This window comes from Sebastes fasciatus, chromosome 19 (genome assembly GCF_043250625.1).
Source record: "Sebastes fasciatus isolate fSebFas1 chromosome 19, fSebFas1.pri, whole genome shotgun sequence".
NCBI lineage: Eukaryota > Metazoa > Chordata > Actinopteri > Perciformes > Sebastidae > Sebastes > Sebastes fasciatus.
The window spans coordinates 1,955,368-1,980,723 of record NC_133813.1 but is presented as its reverse complement, the minus strand read 5'-3'; the positions used below and the strand labels follow the sequence as shown (position 1 = coordinate 1,980,723).

The following is a 25,356-nucleotide window of genomic DNA, read 5'->3' as shown; positions in this document are numbered from 1 at the left end:
TGACAGTGACGAGGGCAGCGTTTTACCCAAAGTTGAACATTTTTCAAATCCCGGTGACCAGAATAAAAAAACACAAAATGTGCAGTGCTCTGGCGCAGAATAGACGTACGACTGTACAGGCCAACCTGCTCGGCCAGTCTTCCCTCGAAGACGTCCATGTTGAAACGAAAAGCACAGCGAGAGCAGTCGGCGCGTAGTTAGAAAAATTCAGAGGTGCACAGCCAAGCACCGCGACCACTTGCGGAGCCTTCCCGCACCATGCGAAAGCTGTGATGACAGAATGTTCTGGCGCGCGCACCTCACACCGGCTTCACTAGAGTGACCATAAACCAGGCTCACACACACAACTGTCAGAGAGAGATAGTTGCATCATGGGTAATGCAGGCGCGACGTTTTGACGGAAGGAAGAAGAATGTGAGGAATAAAAAAGATGATATCTCTGATTCTGCTGCATGGATTTTGATCTTTTTGCAACTCTAAATAGGTGGCGTACTATTACTATTATTAGAGTTTTGTTGTCAGGTTTATATTTTTGTGTGTCACACTGTCTGAAAAGCCTCTCTGTACTCTACATAAACCGCCTGCCAAGAAACAATTAGTGCAGTTAAATCAGCTGAAGATCACCGTTACAGTTTGTTCCCTCGTAGACGCTTCATGTTTTCATTCATGCTTTTTCAGGCACATTTGTTGCTCTGTGGATTCTAACGTCTCGAGTGTATAACAGGCAAGAACAAAGGAGGAACAAAACAAACCCACCTCCACTATCCACTCACGCCAAGAAGAAAATACAGAACATTAATACAATTGATGCTGTTTAAAGAGAGAAAAAAAGACTCATTAGGGATCCAGGAGGGACAGACATAAGTAGCCTCCTGCAGTGTGTGTGTGTGTGTGCACATGTAGGCTGTTGGATGATTGATCGGGCAGCGTGCACTATTGCATTACACTGTACAATATAATAGGCCTGCAGGGATTTGTAAGTTGAAGTTCCTGGATCAATTATTCATTGTGTATTGACTCGGTTCTCCTCCTCCGCGCTGCCTGAACGTGTGTGGTGGGTAATTTATTCTGAGAACAAACACACACACACACACACAATCACAGAGAGAGAGAGAGAGTGGCCTACGCATTCATGCTGCGTCTACTTGATTTACTCCTCCGGGGAGTGTGTGTGGTGTCAGGAGGGTGACGGGTAAATTGGACAGTGCGTGTCTCTAAATTGGAGTCAGGTGTTGGACGTGTCGGCGGAGCGCTGCCTGCACATCGCCGTGTGTAAAGTGAGCTTATTTGGCTGCTTGTTAAAACTCTAGGCTGGTGTGGAGATGAGAGACATTGTGAGACGGTGAAACAAATAGGACGTGATTGAATAAGGGCAGAGGGGAATGAAAGGAAAGACAGATAAATATGAGCAGGGAGGAAAGGGAAGATGAAAAATGGAGTCGGCGGATAGACGGAAAAAAGCTGAATTAAAATGAATGAAGAAGAAATAAAGGATGAAGCTGGTGTTGTTCTATATTGTCAACAAATCCCATGAAAAGACCAAATCCAACAACGTGTTAGTCCGTCTCTCACCAGGCAGCGGCAAAGCACAGACACTGAAATATATGTTTTAATGCCAGAGTCGATATATCTGCTTCATTTGAAGGAAGGAAGTTACCGCTTTTATTGTTTTAATTATCTTTTAACCAATGAGCTTGGAGCTGAGAACCCCAAACAGGAAGTCAGACAGTATTGAGAGACGGACTAACATGTTGTTGGTTTTGGGTCTTTCCATGGGATTTATTGACATTAAGAAAAATCCCCCTTTAATTCTTACTTCCTTATATTTTCACAATAAAGCTAGAGCAGGCCCTGGCGGTGCAGTCTGAACTCTCACCCATATAGTTGATGATGAAACCCTCTCCTTTGCCGAAGACGAGCCCGGCCGGATCGGAGTGGAAGGTGATGGTCAGGTCGGGGGTGGTGGAGGACAGCTTGAAGGGGCTGCTTCCTCCGACGTAGCGCCCCAGGATGCGAGTGGTGACCTCATCGCCGTCGGTGATGGTCAACATGTCGCTGTCGCTGATGTTCAGCCTGAGGACAGACAGAGAGACGTTTAGCGGTTTATCGGTTGTGATGACTCACAGCAGACTGTGTGGGAGACGAGATGACCTCAGAGGCTAAACGCTGCATTCATCCACAGTGTTGAAACACAGACGTGTTTTTATTGCCCCAGAGACGTTTGATTCACCACGCCGCACAAGATTCAGCTTGCAACGTTGTTTTGAAAATTGAATTATGTGTAAATGTGATATGAGAATGAGATCAGTGCTGGCAGGAAGTGTAGCTCAACTTGATTTCATACCACAGAAAAACAAACATTTAATGTAGAATGAATAAAAAACTATTAAAGAAGTGAAATAATTAAAGGATAGAGCTGGTGAAACCTTAGTTATTAGATTTATTACATCTTGACATACCTTCATTTCTCAAATTAACTTATTATAATTAAGTTACATAAATAAATAAATAAATAAATAAATAAAAGGGAAAATGAAACAGAACAGTAAATAAATGAGGGAATTAATACACAGATAAATAAATACAGACAGAAATACAAATTTATGTCATATTTTATGGCTACACATATTTTTAATATTATTTTTTCTATGCTTAATGACATTTATTTATTTATCAAGTTATTTAGTTATTTATTTATTTTTCTGTTCTGTCCTCCATACAACAAAACATGTGCCATCAGAAAAATAAAATAAATGAAAAAATAAATAGATTTGGGCGCCTGGTTAGCTCAGTTGGTAGAGCGGGCGCCCATTTAACAAGGCTCAGTCCTGACCGCGGCGGCCCGGGTTCGAATCCGGCCTGTGGCCCTTTCCGCATCCACTCCCTCTCTCTCTATCCACTGTCCTGTCAATAAAAATGGAAAATGCCCCCAAAAAAATAACTTAAATAGATTTAAAATTTAATACAAATAAATATATAAATAAATAAAAGGGAAAATTAGACAGAAGAGTAAATAAATAAGGGAATCAATAATAAGCTCAATAAATAAAGAATCAAATTAAAACAGAAATATTAATTTATTTCACATTTTATTGATTAATTAATGGCTACATTTATTTTTTTAATATTATCTTTTCTACATTTAATGACTTATTTATTTATTTATTTATCAAATCATTTATTTATTCATTAATTAATTTTTTTATTTTGGCAGGTTCCGTCCTAATACAACAAAACGTGTGCCATCAGAAAAATAAAATAAATGCAAAAATTATTGAAGCAATTTAAAATGTAATAAATACAAATACATAAAGAAGCAAATTAAAACAGAAATATCAATTTATGTCACATTTTATCCATTAATGGCTACATTTATTTTTGCTACATTTAATGACATACATATTTATTTATGTATTTATCAAGTCATTTAAATAAATAAAATAAATGTATTTATTTATTTTGGCAGGTTCTGTCCTCCATCAGAAAAATGTCAAACCTGCTTAAATAGAATAAAACTTCTACACATATTGACTTTAAACGTAGTGTTTCTCTGAGACGTGAACGCAGGGAGACAGACGGAGGACTCAGTCCAACAGAGTTGTTCACAGTGGACAGTAAAAGTAGAGAATCAAGACGAGGGCTCAACAGTGTGGTGAGAACTGCAGTGGCGTCTCATCAGCATGCTCTCTAATGTTGTCAAGTTTAGAATTTAATGGTTCAGTACGAGCAGGAAAAGAGAAATATCACTGAGCCAACACATCCATATTTAATGATAACATTCGGTTCTCGCTCGAGTCCAAAACTTTGGATCGGAGCTGAAGTTTTGATGTTTACCCGTCTCTCTCTCTCTCTCTCTTTATCTCTCTCTCTCTCTGTGTGTGTGTGTGTGTGTGTGTGTGTGTTGGTGTGTTTCTCACAGTTGTACATCCAGCAGCACCCGTTTGTCCTCGCCGACATGGATCCTCCAGCTGCAGTCCTCTCCCTCTCCGTACCACTCCGGCCAGTTTGGAGACAGGATCACCCCACCGGGACCCGTCAGGTCGCCTCCACACTGTGCTGCAGACAGACGGAGAGGACGGAGTCAAGAACAGAGTAGAAGTCAGAAAGCAGCCGGTTAGCTCCTCTGCCTGCCTTCACTCACACGCCGCGCTCGTTCTCGCTCCACCTCACGTGCATGCTGCTCACTCCACACTGCAGAAGAGTTAGTTTAGCTCTGAGAATATCTAGTGAATGTTCAGTGGACATTTGTGCAGAAATAACTGCTGCAGCTCCTCCAGACCAACAGAGGTTTCCCGTGTCTTGTGAAGTGACGGGGCTCCGCAGAGAGAAACGTTATCGTCTCCGATAAAAAACTCCGGCGTCTCCCCCGTTCCCTCCGGCCGCGGTCGGGAGACTGAGGCAGGAAAAGCCAACACTAGGATCAGCATTGATTCATGGAGAGACCTTGGTCTGGTCAGCTAACATTACTGCCAAGCAGCTGAAATATAGAGTGATATTGTGCTTTTAGCTGACGTGTGTCTCCTCACTGTGTTGAGCGATGCTCCTTCATGTCTATGTAGAGCGAGCACAAGTGCCAACAACAGGACGCTGACTTTAGTTGACTTAACGGACACAGGTGAAGCTGTTAACAAGACATTTAGGATTCTTACTAACAGGCCCTTTAAGTTTAGTTGACAGGAAAAAATTTAAAGTTAAAAATGGATGCAAAAATGCAATGAAATGCAATCTAAAATAAACTCAAACATATGTATGAAGTGATTAAGTGGCCGCCTCTCTCTCTCATATTGTGGTAGGTCGGTAAGGTCGCTTGTTGTAAAGTACAGTACTTTAGTAAATGTACTTAGTTACATTCCCCCGCTGCCACTGGGAGACATCTTTAGTAAATGAATCCTAACACAAGTAGAGCAGGACAGCCTTGTATAGCAATGTTCTATGTTAATGATCCAACCTCACAGATGATGAATCATCAAGTCGGCGCGGGCGACCTATGACAGGAGAGTTTGTTTAACCTGATAATAAAAACACAAACATGTTGTTGGACGAGACTCGTCGTCTTCCTGCCCTCAGCGTTACCTTTGCACAGCGGCTCGGTGTCGTTCCAGTACGGATCCCTCGCACTGATGCACTCGATGACAGGCGGGCCTTGTTCCAGAGCGTGACCCAGGTCACACGTGAACTGGATCACCGCTCCGACGCCGTACAGCGGGTCGGAGGTGGTGAAGTTCCCGTTCTGGAGGTACGGCTCGTAGCAGTGGCCTCGCTCGAACGCTGGAGGAGAAAATGAGACATGAAGAGCAAAACGTGTCTTATTAGAGTCGCACCATGTGGGATTTTCATTATGAAATTAATATTCTCTTTGTGATATCTCTGTATAATTTCCATAAACAGATCTTCCTCAAAAAAACTGTAATCATACACGGTCTATAAATCTTGTTTCCACTCGCTAAGATGAGTCTTGTTCTCTTCACTGATGAGGATAAACATGTTGGGAGGGATCTTTCCAAACTGAGAGCTTTAGCTCAGATTATGTTGGACGAGCGGCCCACTTCCTGCCACGCAGCCAAAAAACAACTTGGCAGTGCACGATGTGAGCAGGAACATGGAGCCTTGCAATCCTCTCTGATTTGTTTACATAATTACATCGTAATTATAGTGGAATATAACAATACTTCTTTTAACCCTATGAGACACGTTTTAGTCTTCTTAGGGGGGTCCAGGGGGTCTTTAGGGGAGATAGCAGGTCAACAGTAGAGTTCACATAGAAGTAGTGTACATCATCTGAAAGCTGGGAACCTGAAGCTTAATATGAAATGCAGCTCAGCACTGTGAGTCACGATGTTCTCGTGTATGAGGGCTTAGAACATTATATGATGGTCATCCTCATGCTCAAGCAATTTTGGGGGTGATACCATTTGTTACACAGATTTGGTGCTAAATTTAACCTTTTTTTACCACTGGAGAATTGATAAAAATGATCAATAATCCCTCCAAAATACCACATTAAGACACCAAGACCTTGAGGAACACCAGAGAAAAAGCCATGCTGTGATTTGGTATCAAAAACTTTTGACATTTTGGAGATTTCTGCAGGAATTGGATTTTTCAGCGATTGGATGGCGAGCACTTGTGTTGTGTAAACTGCTCAGAAACCCCCAAATATTGTCAATATAGCTAGGAAAGCCATCCATCCTCTGAATGCTCTAGGTCTTTAGTTTGATCCATCCATCCTCTGAATGCTCTAGGTCTCTAGTCTGATCCATCCATCCTCTGAATGCTCTAGGTCTCTAGTCTGATCCATCCATCCTCTGAATGCTCTAGGTCTCTAGTCTGATCCATCCATCCTCTGAATGCTCTAGGTCTCTAGTTTGATCCATCCATCCTCTGAATGCTCTAGGTCTCTAGTTTGATCCATCCATCCTCTGAATGCTCTAGGTCTCTAGTCTGATCCATCCATCCTCTGAATGCTCTAGGTCTCTAGTTTGATCCATCCATCCTCTGAATGCTCTAGGTCTCTAGTTTGATCCATCCATCCTCTGAATGCTCTAGGTCTCTAGTCTGATCCATCCATCCTCTGAATGCTCTAGGTCTCTAGTTTGATCCATCCTTCCTCTGAATGCTCTAGGTCTCTAGTTTGATCCATCCATCCTCTGAATGCTCTAGGTCTCTAGTTTGATCCATCCATCCTCTGAATGCTCTAGGTCTCTAGTTTGATCCATCCATCCTCTGAATACTCTAGGTCTCTAGTTTGATCCATCCTTCCTCTGAATGCTCTAGGTCTCTAGTTTGATCCATCCATCCTCTGAATGCTCTAGGTCTCTAGTCTGATCCATCCATCCTCTGAATGCTCTAGGTCTCTAGTTTGATCCATCCATCCTCTGAATGCTCTAGGTCTCTAGTTTGATCCATCCATCCTCTGAATGCTCTAGGTCTCTAGTTTGATCCATCCATCCTCTGAATGCTCTAGGTCTCTAGTTTGATCCATCCTTCCTCTGAATGCTCTAGGTCTCTAGTTTGTGGCTGTAAAGTTTCATGAGGCTGTGATTATCCTAGAGGTCACCACAGGTCATGTTATACAGTGAGGTCAATGAAATGTCTCCTATGGGGACTAACATCATCACACATGAATACAGTTGGGCTCATTGGATCCATAAGAATCTCAGCTTTACAGTGAGACCCAGTTTATGTAATTCTAGACTGTTTAGGAGAGGCAAAAACACATTTATACTGCATGTGATTATCATAAAGTGGGCATGTCTGTAAAGGGGAGACTCGTGGGTACCCATAGAACCCATTTACATTCACATATCTGGAGGTCAGAGGTCAAGGGACCATTTTGAAAATGGCCATGACATGTTTTTGATGCACGTTTTATTTCTACATCTCCAGCAGCTTGTGTACCTTCGAAGCGGATGTTGAATCCCGTGTTGTGGTTGGGCTGGTCGGTGATGAACTGGATCCTCACAGCTGGACCTTCACTGATCACTCCCTCAAAAGGGATCTGTCCTCCCCTCCCCGAGTCGAACAGCACCACGGAGCCGGCGTCCAGCCCGCTCCACAACACCAGCCTGCAGGGACGGAAACACTGTCGCCGGTCAGTCGTGTAGCGTGAAAACCAAAAACGACTTAAAGACTCCACGTGGTTCAATGTGAACTGAACTTCATGTAATAAAAACTCCCTCCTACCTGTCAGTGGCTCCCAGGGCCAGTCGCTCCAGGTGGAGGTGCAGCCTTTGGTCCTTGGGGGCCTCCAGGGACCAGGAACAGGAGCGGTCTTGGGTGGCGTTCGGCCCGTGGTGGGGGGACGGGGACAGCACCCGGCCAACTGTCGCATTCTTCACTGCGCCTCCACAAAGAGCTGCAGAGAAGACGGTTTAAACACTTTGATTTATTTAAAGGTATTCAGCGTATTCCTTTTAGTTTATTCCACACAAAGCAGCTTATTGTAACGTTGCTTTGAAAGGTGAGCGCTGTATAAATAAAGTTCATTTTCATTTTTAAATCAGAATCAGAAATACTTTATACTTATATAAACTGAAAATAGAAATAAAGGAGTAAGTAACGTGTAAATTATGTACATAATGCTACAATATAAACACAAAAGAGATATAAGTAAGTAATAAAATTAAAATAAATGAAATGAGAATATAAGAAATATGAAATATGCACAAATATTTGCATTAAGACGTGCAGAAAAATGCTGAGAAGTGGGATCTATTAAGTGTGTTAAATATAAATGCAAGAATGGTATAGATAAGAATTAAATAAGAATTATTGCACACATGATTGTACTGTTGAGTCAGTCATGCTGTGCATCAAGCATTTTGAACTGTGAGAGTGGAGAGCCACCCGTCTGCATCTCCCTCCTGGTTTTAATGAAAAGCTGCAGACCAGCTGGAGCTCCGTCACAGCTCCATCACTCACCCCTGCAGACGGGCACCTTGCCGCTCCACACGGGCATCGAGGCGTTGAGGCAGGTGAGCAGCGTCTCGCCCTCCAGGTGGTAACCCATGTGGCAGTGGAAGCGGGCGGTGCCTCCGGGCAGCAGGTCCAGCACCGACACCTCCCCGAAGTGAGGCCTCTTGGGTAGCTGACAGCTGAGCCTGAAGACTGAAACCAGGGAGGACGTTTATTAGGAAGGAAGGAAGGAAGGAAGGAAGGAAGGAAGGAAGGAAGGAAGCATTAAAAATATAATAACACAATGATTGTGTTGTTATTACTGATGTTTTTATTAGAGATGTTCCGATAACATTTTTCCTTCACAATACCAATTCCGATACCTGAACTTGCGGTATCGGCAGATACCGAGTACCGATCCGATACCAGCGTGATTAAAAAATAAATATATATTATTATTATTATTATTTAACAGCTGTTTACTACTGACCATGTATGAATGTGACACGATTACTAACTTTGTTGTATGGCCTGGCTCAGGTTAAAAAATAAATAAATAAATAAATGACTCAATAAATTAATAAATGTCATTAAATGCAGCAAAAATAATATTAAAAATAAATATAGCCATTAACTAATTGATAAAATGTTTGTATTAGATCCTTTATTTATTTACTCTTCTGTTTAATTTTCTCTTTTATTTATTTATGTATTTATTTGTATTAATTTTTTTATGTATTTATTTCCTTATTTTTGCATTTATATTTATTTATTTACTTATTTTTTATTTATTCTTAAATGTATATACAGTATTTATTTATATATTGATGCATTTATTTATTTCTGCACAATTTTCCCTTTGCATTTCACCCCTTATTTATTTCCCCAAACTTATTTATTTATGTATTCTCTTTTTACACATTTGTTTTTACATTTCTTTATGCATTTCTGCCTCATTATACAAATGACGCAAAGAAAACAAGCACTTTTATTGAACGTAGCGTTACACTGTCACTGCTCTCTGCCCTCGCAGCTCATTTAGTGGCTGCCAGCTGCAGCGTTCTCCCTCAATACTGGACCAATTTAAACATCGTTGTCCCCATTAGTCACTCAGACACAAAAACATTGGAAAAATAGCAAAGCTACCCTTTAATTAATTAAAGTCAGCTTTGTAAACAAGCACTTCAGGTCAATGTTTTAGTTTCTAATCTATCTGGAGGGTCACTTGAGAAATCAAACACCCACGGGCAGATTTTAATTGAATTAATGGTAATTAAATAAGCTTTGTGAGCTGTGAGTGATAATATTACTGCTCTATTTATGCTGCTTTTATTCCCTTAACGCTGTTTTTCACGCCTCATCTTGAGCATACATCTCTCTCTGAAGGTATTTTCTGCTCCGTTCTTCCTGCTGGTGATGTAAGAGGATTAGATGGCTGTGATTAATGGCACAGGTGGGTCTTAACACTCGGATGCTTCCTCCTCTCCAGTCCTTGTCATATCCATTATGGGTCGACACACACACACACACACACACACACAGAGAAACATAGTCTATACAAACTCCCATATCCTCAGCCTCCTAATGAGATGAGAGCCAATTAATCAGAGCTCTCATCAGCTAATTCACACGACAGATTCAATCACCGTGCTAAGTGATTAGATGAGGAGATTTTTGATTATGCAATTAGCACGTATATACAGAGCACCAACAGCCCCTCAGGCCCTCATGGAGAATTCACATCTATTGAGTTTGTATGTTTAGATATATGAATATTAATATCCTCTCTCACTCTGATAGTGCAGCTGGAAGAGGCCCATGCTGGCGTCCGGCGCAGAGCGGTAGTAGACGGACAGCGTGTTGGTGGGGCTGCGGATCACTTGACCTTCGACCAGCAGCGTGTGATTGGCCAGGACCAGCAGGGCGCCTCGCTCATCTGCACTCCTGATGGACAGCTGCTCGCCCTCCGACAGGTTCACGCTCTTCACCTGGACAACACAGGAAGGAGAACACTCATTAGTCCCTCGTTTGTTTTGGGCTTTTTTTGTATTCAGATATTGCAGCGGTGAATACGACTAAATGGTCCTCAGGTTGTTCCTAAAAGATGCTCTAAAGGGATGTTTGTTATTACCGCTCATTAATCAGAGAAAGACATTTACTCTGAGCTTTAAAAACACACTGAAACACCACAAAAGACCAACTTCTAACCTTATAAACCGTGCTGAAGTGAATTAAAAAGTTAAAAGTCAGACTCCTGAGAGGACTTCTCTATGGGCCCTATTTAAACCATCTATAGTGCATGGTCTAGAGAGCATTCAGGGCGTGTCCAACTCCACGTAAAGTAAGGCACAAGAGACAAAGGGGTTGTATTTATTCTCTTCATTAATCAGCGGTGTGTTTTGGGCGTTCCCTTTAAAAGCCAGATGCACCTGCACCGGGGGCATTGCTATTTAAAACTTCAGTAGTCAGTATATATTTGGCATCATTGGACAAAAATCCCATAATAACCTTTCAGCATATTGTAATTCAAGTGTTCTGAGAGAAAACTAGACTTCTGCTCCTCCTCATGGCTCTGTTTACAGACTTTAGAACATCTAGCCCGTGACGTTAGACTTTGACCAATCACAGGTCAGTTCATTGAGAGAGTGTTCCTACTGGCTGTGCTCCGGTCATGTGACCAGAACCAGATTTCACAATGACGGCGGCGTCACAAACTTTCTCATTTTCCAGCTAAACCGTGCACTACAAGATGATTCTGAGAACCTCTGAGGAGAGAAATAGGCATAAACGTAACAGAATATTGATTCATATTTGATCAGCGCTGCCTAGTTTGACCGTTTGGTCGGAGTTCAGAGTGATTGACAGCCGGCTCTCATAGACGGCAGCTGGACAGCAGACCTCAGATCAGCTCTGACTGCTTGTTTTCCTCCGGTCTGGGAAATCTTGCAGATGCCGTTAGGAGCACCAGAGGACATCGGAGGACACAAAGGGACATGATTTTTGGACTGGCTCAGCGGAATCCTCCAGAGACGCTTTACGCACGGGCGTACAGCCGGGCGCTGCCGGAGAGGCGGTGCCTAACAGCCTCAAAACGCCGCCGTTTAGGGTAAGATGGCCTGCAAACTTTGAAGTAGCCTCCGTCTACCCTCAGACACACAGAGGGATGATGAGAGGAGACGCCACAGAGGCAGGTGACCACCGTGATCTCTCTGGTCACGCCGGTCCAGTGGGGACATCCACGAGATGGACGTTTGAATCATTTCACTCTACTAAAACTATTTGACATGTAAATAAAACATTTGGTGTCTGAATTATTCTGTTTCTATCTCTGTTACAATAGTTATTATTGAAGCAAAGAAGAAAAGCATCAATCTAACAGCTGACAGACGACAGCCAACGACACCTTCTGTCCTTAAATCCTCGTTAGCTCTGTCGCTCATCATCTAACTGTACAGCTGCAGCTCAGTGGGAGAATCACAAACTGAAATCTCACCAACAAAAAGCAGCAGAAACAGAACCAGTTCCACTCAGACCAGTTGAGTCATTCCCCGACAGAGTCAATAATTCATAAAGTGAGACAGATATAAGTCCACTTGCACGCTAAAGGACCCTGAAGTTGTTAAATAATAACTCAGAGAAGTATTTCTGGCTCTCAGTGAGAGTACTCGTCACATCTAAGAGGATTCGTTGTGGCTTTTTTATTTCAGATAAAGCAGAAAATGAGAAATTACACTTTAAAAAAAGCAACTACTGAAATGAAACCTGCAACATGACATCAGCGTTAACTGATGCATCTGAAAGAAGAGACGACTGCTGAGCTTAAAAACACAGGAACGAATCTCAAAGGATTCAATCTGAAACTCACTTCTTTAAATCAAAGCTGAACAGTTTTATTAAATCGTTTCCTGCGCTTCACTGTAACTTTTATTCTTGTATTTCATTCTATTTTAGTTTGTTTTTATTTCCTATTCTCTTTGCTCTTTAGTGACTGTTTTTAATTGTATTTAAATGTGTTTCTTTTGCACTTTGTCTCGATGCTTTAAATGTTTGATGCAAAGCACTTTGAACTGCCTCGTTGCTGAAATGTGTTTTATAAGTAAACTTGGATGTCAATGAATGTCCTCACAAATGTAGAAAGACATTTTTTCTTCTTAATTTGTTCCTTAATAATGTTCTGACTATATGTGAACTAATGTCCGTATTTATACAGTGAACAATATATAAAAATATGTAAAATATAATCATATAAAAAACAGATTTTACATATTTTTCTCTGTATATTTTTCAAATTTTTTATTGTAAATGTTTCTATTTATGGCTTTAACTTTTGCAGTACTTGTTTTCTCTGACTATGTTTATTGTTATGCACCAAACCCCAAGGTAAAGTCCTTGTCTGTATATAATGTATGTATACACAGTATATAGAGAGAGCAGTAGAGGTACCAGCAGCTGCCACTAGGAGGCAGAGTTCAACCTGAGATCAGATCACAGCAGACAGACACAAACACACCTGACTGCAGCATGACGTCCAGCATGACACCCAGAGACTAACAGTCAGTATGTGATGGTGAACTGCTGATGCGTACCTGCAGCTCCACGCCGTAGCCGGTGTACACCGTCACCGTGTAAGTGCAGTGTAAGAAGGTGCCGTCGGGCAGCGGCGGGTCATCAGACGAGTCGATGTATCCCTCCGGGTCGGAGAAATTCACCATGCAGCTGGACAACGCTGCTGCTGGAGGAGGAGGAGGATAGAGAACAGGACTTTATGTTGCTCTGGCCTTTTTTTTGGTGTTTTTTTTAATGTATTTTTTTGTTCTCAACCTTCCTGCCTTGTAATCCCTTTAATGTGAGCCTGACTGGAACCTCAGTGGAAATCCCTGCTGTGTATAATTAATGATGGAAATTACAGGGATCAAAGCGGCTACACAGCAGACACAAAGCACGGCGAGGATGTTAACAGTGACTGGAAGTAAATAATCACATGCTCCCATCAGAGAAGGGTCAACAACGCAGAGCCTTCACTTTTAAGTAGAACAGTAGAATCACAGTGTAAAACTACTCCATCAGTAGGAAATGTTACTTAAAGGCACAATGAGTAAGAATTCTTAAAACACAATGATGACCCAGTAGCAGTGTGTGGTGGTGTCTGGATCTGCAGAGACCCGGTAGCGACCAGGTGCCAGATCGTAAGCATGCATCCAACAGGAAGCTACGACATCGCCGGGCAAACGCAAATATAGTGAGTTGAAACGCCAAGCGGACAAAACTCGTTCCAAAACCAGAGTGAATGTGGAGTTTTCACCTGCTGGAGGAGAACGGGCCAACATTGAATGTTGTGTTTACAAACCGCAACTAACAAATCCTCCTCATTGTGCCTTTAAATACTGTAATACCAAGTAGGGCTGTCAACGTTAACACAATAATATCACGTCAATGCAAATTTGTTTTAATTAATTCCTTTAACGCATTAACACAACTTGTGATTTTTAGGTTGTAGCTCAGTTTTAAAGCTAGTGAAGATAGTTTTACTTCCTGTTTTTTGGTTAACGTTCTTTCTCAAACAGAGAATGGGGGTGTGGTTAACAGTCAGACGTAACTCATCACCACGGCAACCAGATTGCATCGTTTTTCAACCCAGATTAGGTGTTTATCAGCCCACAGATGAGACCAGAGTTATCTCAACACACCGACTCTCTCTCTCTCTCTCTCTCTCTCTCTTTCACTTCTTCACCGTCTCCTCCTGGCGAGGCGGCCGTCTGGCTGCTGCTGCACCGAGGAGCTGTACCGCCGCATGCCGGCCGCAGAGCACTGGAGGACGGATAGACATGTTGCCGTGGTTTGGTGTTTGAAATGCAGTTTGGTGGACGTTTTGGATGTGCACCGTCCACCAGCACCGGCCGCTCTCTCCTCAGCTCAACGCACCGACACCACACCGGGCTGCACTGGGATTCGTTTACCTCTCTAACGGGACTTTTCTCTGGTTTTCTCTTGAGCTGAAAGTTGTGTCGCTCCTTGTCGTCCGTACCTGTTAGAGGCCGGCAAACATCCGGTATTGGCTGCTTTCTGTTAATTTATCTCCAGCAGAAGGAGACGGTAAAGAAGAGAGCGAGTAAAGAGACAGTCGGTGTGGTGTGTTCATTCTGATGGTGGGATTTTGATTTATTCGATTTGTCGCTGCTCAGACTCAAACGAGCATGAGTTCTCCTGCAGCGTGGAGGATGACCTTTGACCTGCAGCTTCTACTATAGTCAGACGTCATATTCACATTTTAACAACAACCTTCTTTTTCAACTTTGAGTTATTTGTCAAAAAAAATTGTCAAACAGTGACTCAAATAAATATGAAATATCATAGAAATGCCAAAATACACTGGAGGGGACTTTAACCAGAAAACAGGAAGTAACACTGTCTGTAGGCGGGGGGGGGGGGCTTTAAGTACAGCACCAGAGTAAATGTACTTTGTTCCTTCTCACCGCTATGTAAGATGCTGACTGAATGAATAAAAGTGTGCATACATCAACCTAAAGGATGAGGACTGGTACCTGATGAAGATGTCTCTGTCTCTGTCTCTGTCTCTGTCTCTGTCTCTGTCTCTGTCTCTGTCTCTGTCTCTGTCTCTACGTCCAGCATTGTGCCCACTGTGGTGACCTCCTCCTGCTCAGGAGTGTGTGTGAGTGTGTGAGGCGGCTGGGAGTGTGTGTCTGTGGGAAGAGGCTCAGTTGGAGAGCTGCCTCGGCCTGACGCTGCAGCTGATGCCGGGGCTTTTACCCTCCTCAGTAATCCCCCGCTTTGATGCTCCAGGGAACGACTTCCAGGGAGGGAGCTGACGCTGAGCCCTCGGCCCAGAAGAGGGAGCAGGTTCTGGGGCAGCGCCGAGGGGAGGATCTCCCCTTTCTGGGAGACCAGTCGTCCTTTTTGTGTCAGCACTGACTGGAGCAGACCTCCTGCCAACGAGCTGGAGCTTTTGGCTTTGGGGCTGCTCTCCTTTGTGCTCGCTGGTGTCGCCACTGGTGGCGGGGTGGAGGGGGCGGCGGTGGCGGTGGGGACTTCTTTATCTGGAAAGAGTGGAAAAACACGGGAATCATTTTAACTGGTGAAGCAGCGAGACAAAAAATCTTTGAAAAAGGCCCCGGGAGCACGACTCTGGGTGGTTGTGTCACTGTCCTGCTGGGCTTATCAGGAGTGGGGTTATCTAGCCAGCACAGCCAGAGGCCGGCCGAGCTTATACCTCCACTTTCACACAACACACACACTGGTGATGGTGTAGTGGAGAGACAGGGCAGTTAAGCATGACAGGAGCCGACAGAGAGGAGGGGGAGAAAACCAAGAAATGCATAGACAGGCAAACCGCTCTACCGTGCATGCTAAAATGCCATCTCCAGCAGCTTAGTTCAAAAACAGCACAGAGCAGCATTTACACACACACACACACACACACACACACACACACACACACACACACACACACACACACACACACTGCGGTCCAGCCTCACAACAACCAGCAGCCCAACATCCACTGAACAAGCCTCACGGTGCAGTCGATGCATCGGAGTGTCATTTACGTCATTTATATCAAGACAGAAATAAGTCAGAGGAAAATATCCTCTCTGTGTCGGCAACAACAACAACAACAACAACAACAACAACAACAACAACAACAACAAGCACTTTCTTCTGGTTCTGCTGGTTTTCATCTGCAGACAGAAAATAAATAGCCTCTTTCTGGATATACCTGCATTACCGCTCGATGTGTCAAAACCTCCGTCATCAACAAACTCATTTCAGCTTTCACAGCTTGCAATTATTTAGGCAGCCACTCAGCAGATGTTCTCACACACACACACACACACACACACACACACACACACACACACACACACACACACACACACACACACATATTAACATCTCCTAGAGACACTGAGAAACTTGATGCAGCTCTGAACAGATTCAGATTTAAAAACTTTAATGTCCCCGAGGGGCGTTTTGCTTCACCACCCTGGTCTCACCAGATAGAGTATGAATGACACGGTAACTCATTCGTAATACATTTGTACGCCGTGTAGTCTGTACTGACAATTGTAATGTAAATGCATTCGCATGAATATGGGACACTCAGAGCTGGTGACGTAGAATAAAAAGTGAGCAAACCTGATGAATCCATCGGTACCAACCATGTCATACCAGCTGGTCGTGAAGGAGGTTAAATAACGCTCCAAACTTACACTAAATCTTGGTGAGGAAAAACTGTCATGTCCATTTCCAAAGGGTTCCCTTGACCTCTGACCTTCAGATCAGTGAATGTAAATGGGTTCTATGGGTACCCACGAGTCTCCCCTTTACAGACATGCCCACTTTATGATAATCACATGCAGTTTGGGGCAAGTCATAGTCAAGTCAGCACACTGACACACTGACAGCTGTTGTTGCCTGTTGGGCTGCAGTTTGCCATGTTATGATTGGAGCATATTGTTTTATGCTGAATTCAGTACCTGTGAGGGTTTCTGGACAATATCTGTTATTGTTTTGTGTTGATAATTGTAGTAAATATATACATACATTTGCATAAAGCAGCATATCTGCCCACTCCCATGTTGATAAGAGGATTAAATACTTGACAAATCTCCCTTTAAAATGTGCGATTAATTTACAGACAATCATGAGATTAAATATTTTAATCAATTGATAGTCCTGGTAATTTCACCTTAGTTTTGTTACACAACTGGCGTACTTAACTAACGCCAGTTACGTAACAAACACTTATTTTACGCAACAAACATACTGATTTGAACCCCAAACCACGATGTTTTCCTAAACTTAACCACGTAGTTTTGTTGCTTAGTAAACGTAAAAACTAAATAAACATTATGCATGTAACGAGGAGAAACTAGCACGCGGTGATTGAGACGTCCAAAACTGATGCTACAGCGGAACTAGAGCGCCGTAGTTTAAAGATAGGGCCGCTGACCAAGCAGCTCAACATCCCACAGCCTGTATGCTGCTTGTCTGACTATAAATATTAGTTTGTTTCTCTTTAAGAACAGGTCTTGAGCTCAGCGAGACGACCTGATTGAATAAAGGTTTTCTATTTTTCAGCCATGATAGCCTTCACACCCCCCATACAGCGAGCAGAGTAATATATAAAACAGAAGGCTTATTAACCCTCAATTAAAGCCACAGGTGAGCAGGACATTTTAAAACGTTGAGTGCACTTTGAAGCGAGAGTGCATGAATCATTTATAATAGCCGACGTGCTCATTAGTCACAATGGCAGGTGAATAGACTTCACATTTATCAGCCCCTCATAGCAGGAAGTGAAGTTTTACTCCGTCAGAACATCATTTACTGCAGACCGCACGTCTGTAATAAATCCTCCAATCATAATCAAGTCAAATACTCTGATTAGTGCTCCAAACTTTCTACTTGAAACGTGTCAAACATCATTTCTCAATCAAGTGAATTACAGCTTCATCACCGGATCAATCACCAACAGAGAGCTGCCCTCTTTTACAGCTGTACTAATCAATATATTTCTATACCAACAATGGATCTAATCAATATGTGTGATGTGACAAGAGTCACTCATAGTCACAAACCCACAGACAACTATCAACCGACTCGCAATTACAATTCAAGTGTAAAACTTTTAATACAGCAACAAATTGGTCAAAATATTCTTTTTTTAAACTGTTAATTTTGAAGATTGTTTACCAAGTTGCTGGTGTATGATTTATTATTTTAATAATAAATACAAATTCTGTTAATTTTGAAGAATTTTTTACCAAGCTGCTGGGATACTATTTATTATTTAATAATAAATAAAAAATTCTGTTAATTTTGAAGATGTTTTACCAAGCTGCTGGTGTACGATTTATTATTTTAATAATAAATACAAAAAATGTTAACTTTGAAGATTTTTACCAAGTTGCTGGTGTACGATTTATTATTTTAATAATAAATACAAAAAATGTTAACTTTGAAGATTTTTACCAAGTTGCTGGCATATGATTTATTACTTTAATGACAAATACAAATAAAATTTGTATAAATAAAATAATTTTTTTTATTTATTTTGTTACATTTTGTTTTACAAAGTTAAGAAAAACAAGTCCAGCCTGATGTTGTCTTACACATAAAAGAATGATCTCAGTCACTTCCACACAGTGAGGCATACAGATTATTAATTAAACACTGGTATCAGATCGGTACTCGGTATCGGCCGATACCCAAAGCCCAGGTATCGCTATCGGGACTGAAAAAGTGGGATCGATTGCATCCCTGTAAATAATTAAAGCCGGTGGTCACGTAGGATCGATCTGTGTTTCTATGTTAAGCAACATTGAGTAAATCATTAAAAATAAAACCTGTGGAATTACAGGACGGGGAGAAACACAGCGACCCGTTCAGTCTCAATAAGACCGTTTGTTGCTGTGCTTTTCTTATCTTCATTGTGTTGACAGAGTTTTTTTTAAGAAAGCGTTGGTGGCTGACAATCTTTTGTCCTTAATTGGTCTCCAGTGTGTGTGTGAGCACATTTGCATTCACTGTGCCTCTTTGGTTTTGTTGTTGCACTCATCCCAATTACCTTATTTATAGCAGGAGGGTCATCATGTGACTTTGAACCGTCTAAACAATGATGTGTTACGAGAGGAGACACGTGAATACAGATAGACCGGTTCAGAACAAGCAGACTTATAATAAGCTCCGTGGTTTAAGTGTGGCCTCTGGTTTGAGCCGCTGAACCCAAAAGTAATATAAGTCTTTAATATCAGATAGAGTTTCTAAAGCCTGCTGGACATGTTGTAGAATTAATTTCCTGTCATGTATCAGAGAAAGTGCTGACAGCTTCCATATCTGAGCTGCTACCTGAGTCAAGATGAATAATTAAAGCCCAGATGTTGTGAAGTCCATTACAGCACAGATTGTGTTTACAACCGTCCCCCGTCCCCCCTCCCGTCGCAGATCTCCAGATTAATGTGCTCCGTTTAGTTTGTGTGGAGAAGACAATAGAAACGTTGATGAAGGCTGACAGACTTGTGGCATTTTTGAGTTTTGTTTGATGGAAACTTGCTGTGACATTCGCTGTTGTGACAGCGACAGTTTGACGAGGCATTCAGCTTTCTGAGAAGACTGTCAGTCAGGAGACTCGTCACACAAGAGCATGAATAAAGACGGAAAAATTAGGGATTTAATAACAAAACATAATGAAGAGGATGACACAAGGACGTACACGAGCGGTACAAAGTTAGTAATCAGAAATGACGGGAGAGAATACGGTTGAACTTGGACAAAGAACGTATATCGCCAAAAAGTGAAAGTGAAGTGAAACCCTAGACTAATCTTCTGTTTCTGCTTTGCTAAAGCAACGCGGTGCAGCTGTTAATTCCAGCTTGTTCTCGGCTGCATTATTGTGACGCTGACACTGAAACAGGAAGCTGTTCCTGTTTAAATCTGCTCACATTTTGATGCTCAGCTTCCAGTTTCTGTTACCAATGACTGCTGATTTCTTCAGTTCTGATTCAACTGGTGCGTTTTGTTCTCTATTTACTTTAAACCTTTTGGATTTCACTCACCAGGAGCTGAGAGTTTGCAGATTTTTATTCCCTTCCAAGAAGCCAGAGCAGCTGATTCCAGTGATCAGCAGCTTCAATCAGAGGAGAGGAAATAATCAGTGGAATTAGCCACCGCTTGTTGTCCAAACCAACCGAACTGCATTATAATACAGCTCTGAGAGAAAGCAACACGAGGCGAGGAGTAACGAGGAATGATAATGCTGCAGGATAATAGCTCACCGCCGCTCTGAACGCTGAGCAGAAAAGGTCATATGACACAACTGGGACGAGAAAAGAAGCAGTGGGCAGATTAAACACTTTAAAACCTAATAAAGTGGGATTGTTGCCACGGCTGGAATGACAAAGGTCCACAGTACTGGCAGAGACAGAAACTCGCTGCCTGTGTGGTCACAGATAACTACCAACGCCAGGACACACTGAGATCATATCTGGTTGCTTATCGTCCCTAATAATGTTTCTGTTTCTTTGTTGTAAATGTTCTCTGTATGAATTGAAATGTATTAAACGGGACTGTATGTACGTTTTACACATATGAACATGTGTTAAAGGGACTATTTGTAACTTTCAGAAATGCTTCTCAACAGCGACACCTGTGGCCTTGAAATCAACGAAAGTCAGCGTTGGGCTCGCGCTTGTGCTCGCTCTACATAGACATGAAGGAGCATCACTCAACACAGTGAGGAGACACACGTCAGCTAAAAGCACAATATCACTCTATATTTCAGCTGCTTGGCAGTAATGTTAGCTGACCAGACCAAGGTCTCTCCATGAATCACTGCTGATACTGTGTTTGCTTCTCCTGCCTCAGCGCAGGCTGAGGCAGCGGGGCTCCGCAGCGAGAAACTCGTCTCCCTCCGCCCACAGCCGGAGTGAGCAGGGAGACCCCGGCACCCGGTCGGTAACGAGACGACAACGTTTCTCTATGCAGAGTCTCGTCACTTCACAAGACACGGGAAACCTCTGTTGGTCTGGAGGAGCTGCAGCAGTTATTTCTGCACAAACGTCCACTGAACATTCACTAGATATTCTCAGAGCAACTAACTCTTCTGCAGTGTGGAGTGAGCGCGCGTTCACGTCTAGAGGTGGAGCGAGTATGCGAGAACGCGCGCTCTGTCTGAGTGAAGGCAAGCAGGCAGAGGAGCGGAGACGCCGGCCACACGCGAGCGCACATGCGTCCCGATCCGGTACATTTATACGCTTAAAAAGTTACAAACAGTCCCTTTAATTGTTTCTTATTGCCAGTGTGTGGACAGGTTGCAACCTAAACTAAAAAATTAGACCTTCCGTCACTTTCTGGGTTTCCTCTATCAGTAGGCTGCTTTTAATGTGAGGAATGCGGGTCGGTTTTTACAGGAAAATCAAACAGATGTGACGTCATGCACGCTTGTGATTGCCTTTACTCTCTTCAGCTCCGCTACAGAGCTAACAGCGTGCAACCGTAGCTAACGCTCGGTTAGAAATGGCGTCCGCTAACGCCAACAAACAACCAGCCGCCACCACAACTCAGACTCCAACACAAACACACCCACGTACCGGGTCTACACTGGTACGTACTGCCTCCAACAAATAGCTTGTTAAGTTACAGAAATTAAAAATAGTCCCCAACAAATGCATTATTTCCTCCTGTTTGGGTTATGTTTGCTAAAATCCAACTGTTTTAGGTTATCACTGAGTCTATGTAGGGTAGGAAAGTTAAAAAGCATTGAGAACAAATCTTGTTGGTTTTGGTCCGTTCATGGGATTTGTTCACAATTAGTCAAATGCAGAATAACACCAGGCATTATAATGTGGTTTTACGTTATGTATTATGGAGGACATAAGAGCCAGGGTTATCATCTGTGAGACTTTAAATCTACTTTATCTTCCAGCTCATCAAGGATGTCACCGTAGAAACTTTAACATTGTTGAAGGACAACGACTGTTTGTAGGTTTGGCTGTTTGTACATTAAGGCCCAAACGCATGTGCAGGTGCAGACGTGAAAGGTCACTGTAGCATCATCTGAAGAAACACCTTTCTGTTCGGGGAGGCCTTGATGTCTGCGGTTTCAAAGGCCGATGGAATAAGTTGAGCGGGGACTCCCCGGGGTGCAGCCGTACCTGGGTGACCTCCCGATCACAAAGACGGGATGAAAGGGACCACTTGCTGGTGCTTGATAAGAGTTTCGTAGAAAATGGGAGCACGTACTGTAGCTCACAATAATCGGGACGGTTGTGCCTATTTCAGGACATCAGTGGAGAGTTTTATTGATTCTGAGAGTCTCCAAAAAACAAATTGTGGTGACAGCCACAAGGAAAATAAGTCTTATTGCTAGAGGACGTTCAGCTTCGTTCAGAGAGTTAATGGAAAAGATACTACACAAACTATCATTCTGATTGATACGCTGAATGTTGAATATTTTGGCGACAGTCAGAGCTATGACGTAGTATATCGAGCAACCGTTATTGTAAGTTAAATGGTATAATAATATAGTATAAAGTACACTATGGGCGGGAAGGAGTGGTGATGGTGGATGGATCAAACAAACAAACACAGGACTAGGGCAACAACGAGCGATTATTTTCGATTGTCGATTGTTTTCTCGATTAATCGATTAGTTGTTTGGTTTATAAAATGTTGAAAAATGTGTATCAGTGTTTCCCAAAGCCCAAGATGACGTCCTCAAATGTTTTGTTTTGTCCAAATCTCAAAGATATTCAGTTTACTGTCATAGAAAGAAACCAGAAAATATTCACATTTAAGAAGCTGCAATCAGAGACTTTCTTAATCGATTATCAAAATAGTTGCCCCGATTAATTTAATAGTTGACAACTAATCGATTAATCGTTGCAGCTCGAGACAGGACTTTCACCCAGGAGACCGCTGTTCTTGTCCCACGTGAAACCAAAAGTAAACATTGACTTTGTTTCGTAATGTTACGTCATTTCTTTACGGTTGTTATGTTATTATTTTAACACTAGGGCTGTCAAACTTAACGTAATAATAACGTGTTAATGCAAATTAGTTTTAACGACTCTAATTTCTTTAACGCGACGAGTCGTCAGAGGTTGTAGCGGGCTTTTAAAGCTAGAGTGAAGATACTGGTATCATATGAAACTAAAAAACCTAAAGAATCCATCAGTACCAACCATGTCCTGTCTACATTTTGGCGATGAATATATACATATATTTGCATAAAGCAGCATATTTTTCCACTCCCATGTTGATAAGAGTGTTAAATACCTGACAAATCTCCCTTTAAGGTTAATTTTGAACAGATAAAAAAAACATGCGATTAATTTGTGATCAATCGTGATTAACTACGGACAATCATGCGATTAATTACGATTAAATAGTTTAATCGATTGACCGCCCTATTATACTATTTGTAGAATTCCAGTGGTGGCTGCGTAGGATTGTTTCTGATTCCTGTGATCCAAACATTTCCAATAACTGCAGAGCGTTGTAAAGTCTGAAAAATATTCTGCTTCAATCTATAGTTGTTGGCGTTTAGTCTTTCAAAAACTACATTTTCAGCATTTCTTAGATACAAGTAAGGGAATATATGTCGGAAACCAGTGACTTAGTCCATTCAGTGTCCACTCAGCTTTACGTGGACTCAAGTGTCCTTGACCACCATGTATCAAGTGCCAGTCCGGGACTTCTGGCAGCGTCATGTTTACTGTTTGAACTCCCCGACAAAGCAGGAAATGATTGTTTCTGATTTGTATGATCCAAACAATCATACGAATCAATAACTCTAAAGTGTTTTAAAGTCAAAAAGTCAACATTTATTGAAAAAAGATAGATGTAATCATTTCTAAAATTCACAACATGTTTTCATCTAACAAAATATTATGCTTCAATCTGTATTTGTTGGCATTTAGCCTTTCAAAAACTACATTTTCAGCATGAGCTTTTCAGCTTTTCTTACATACAAGTAGGGGGAGACTCAAGGAATATGTCGTGACTTAGTCCGTTCAGTGTCTGCTCAGCTTTATGTGGACTCAAGTGTCCTTGACCACATCCACAACTGTCTCTTTCCTTTATCTCATATTTTGAACCATCCACTTGTGGTGTCAAGTGTCAGTCTGGGACTTCTGGCAGCGTCATGTTTACTGTTTGAACTCCCCGACAAAGCAGGAAATGAACTGTGGCAGAAGTGAATGGGAAATGCATTCTGTTTCATCACTGTTGATGGTGGTTTGTTATTAGATGGATGATTGAAGCCATGAATATTAGATGCCAGGAATTTCATTAAACTCTCTCTCGCTGCGTTTCCCTGCTTCGCCTCCATTTGTGGATGCAATGCTGGTTCTCCGTTAATATATACGCAGACACAAACACGCCTGGCCGAGGAGTCCGGGCATCGTTAAGCACCACATCGTCCTATTAGCGACGTTTAGCGTCTGGTGTGTCGTACGTGCTTCTCACGAGTTAACTGCAGGAGGAAAACAACGCTGTTTACTCGGTCGTGCTGGAGTGCTGCTGTGGAAGGGAGTGAAATGGAGGCAGAATTCAATAGTCCTCAGTGACTGCAGACTTTCATTGCCACTCCAACACAATCAAGTCTGAGGTTGTAAAGCAATGTCAAAAAAACAGGTTTCAACGGCGCTGAAAGGGGGAACCTGACAACAATGAAGATTGGCTCCTCGGAGGGTTTTTCTGTGTTTCACTATATTTGTGTGTTTTTTTTCTAAAATACAGAGAGAGAGCTCATCTTTTTGTTTTCTTTGTTACTCTGTTTAATTTGTATTCTGCGAGTCGGTGGCTGTTTAAGGTGCTTTATCAGAGCGGCAGACTGGCAGCAACTGTATCTGGAATACATTCCCTGTCTACCATGTCCGTTCCCCATGGAGACTCACTGTGATAACCAACACACACACACACACACACACACACACACATACATAAACACACAAGGCACGACTCGGCTGTCTGAATGCTGCTCAGCCTATCACAGACACTTTTCAGCTGCAGAAATAAAACACGTCAGTTTATCATTTCAGGCGCACGATATCTGGTGAGTCCAACGCCATCTGAATTACATTAAATGTAATTCCAGTGTATTATTTTTGTAGTTTTGTTCATCATTTCTCATATCAGTTATGATGACAGCGTCAGTAATAATCCCTCAGTGAAAACACCCCAAACTAACTAGTCCAGTATGCTCTCGCTCTTCCAGGAAATAGCCATGCATTCGCACTCGCCACGCCCTCTCAGCTTTAATATACCAAACTAACTGCCAGGGATCCAAATGGAAGCATTACACCCTTAAAGGGACTGTTTGTAACTTTTTAAGCGTATAAATGTATCGGGTCGGGACACATGCGTGCTCGTATATGCGCGCTCGCGTGTAGCTGGTGCCCCGCTCCTCCGCCTGCTCGCCTTCACTCAGACAGCGCGCGT

The 25,356-nt window shown here is 42.4% G+C and overlaps 1 protein-coding gene across 2 annotated transcripts in view; it reads right to left on the bottom strand.

Moving 5' to 3' along the window:
* sez6l (seizure related 6 homolog (mouse)-like) overlaps positions 1-25,356 on the bottom strand; it is a 63,934-nt gene that overhangs the window by 14,380 nt on the left and 24,198 nt on the right. For both annotated transcript variants that reach the window (XM_074618420.1, XM_074618421.1), the window contains exons 2-10: positions 14,937-15,449; positions 12,981-13,126; positions 10,187-10,382; positions 8,422-8,607; positions 7,684-7,855; positions 7,399-7,565; positions 5,074-5,268; positions 3,918-4,056; positions 1,877-2,073 (exon numbers count right to left, since the gene is read on the bottom strand). In XM_074618420.1, coding sequence (XP_074474521.1) covers positions 1,877-2,073; positions 3,918-4,056; positions 5,074-5,268; positions 7,399-7,565; positions 7,684-7,855; positions 8,422-8,607; positions 10,187-10,382; positions 12,981-13,126; positions 14,937-15,449 — 1,911 coding nt within the window. The remainder of the gene's footprint in view (positions 1-1,876; positions 2,074-3,917; positions 4,057-5,073; positions 5,269-7,398; positions 7,566-7,683; positions 7,856-8,421; positions 8,608-10,186; positions 10,383-12,980; positions 13,127-14,936; positions 15,450-25,356) is intronic.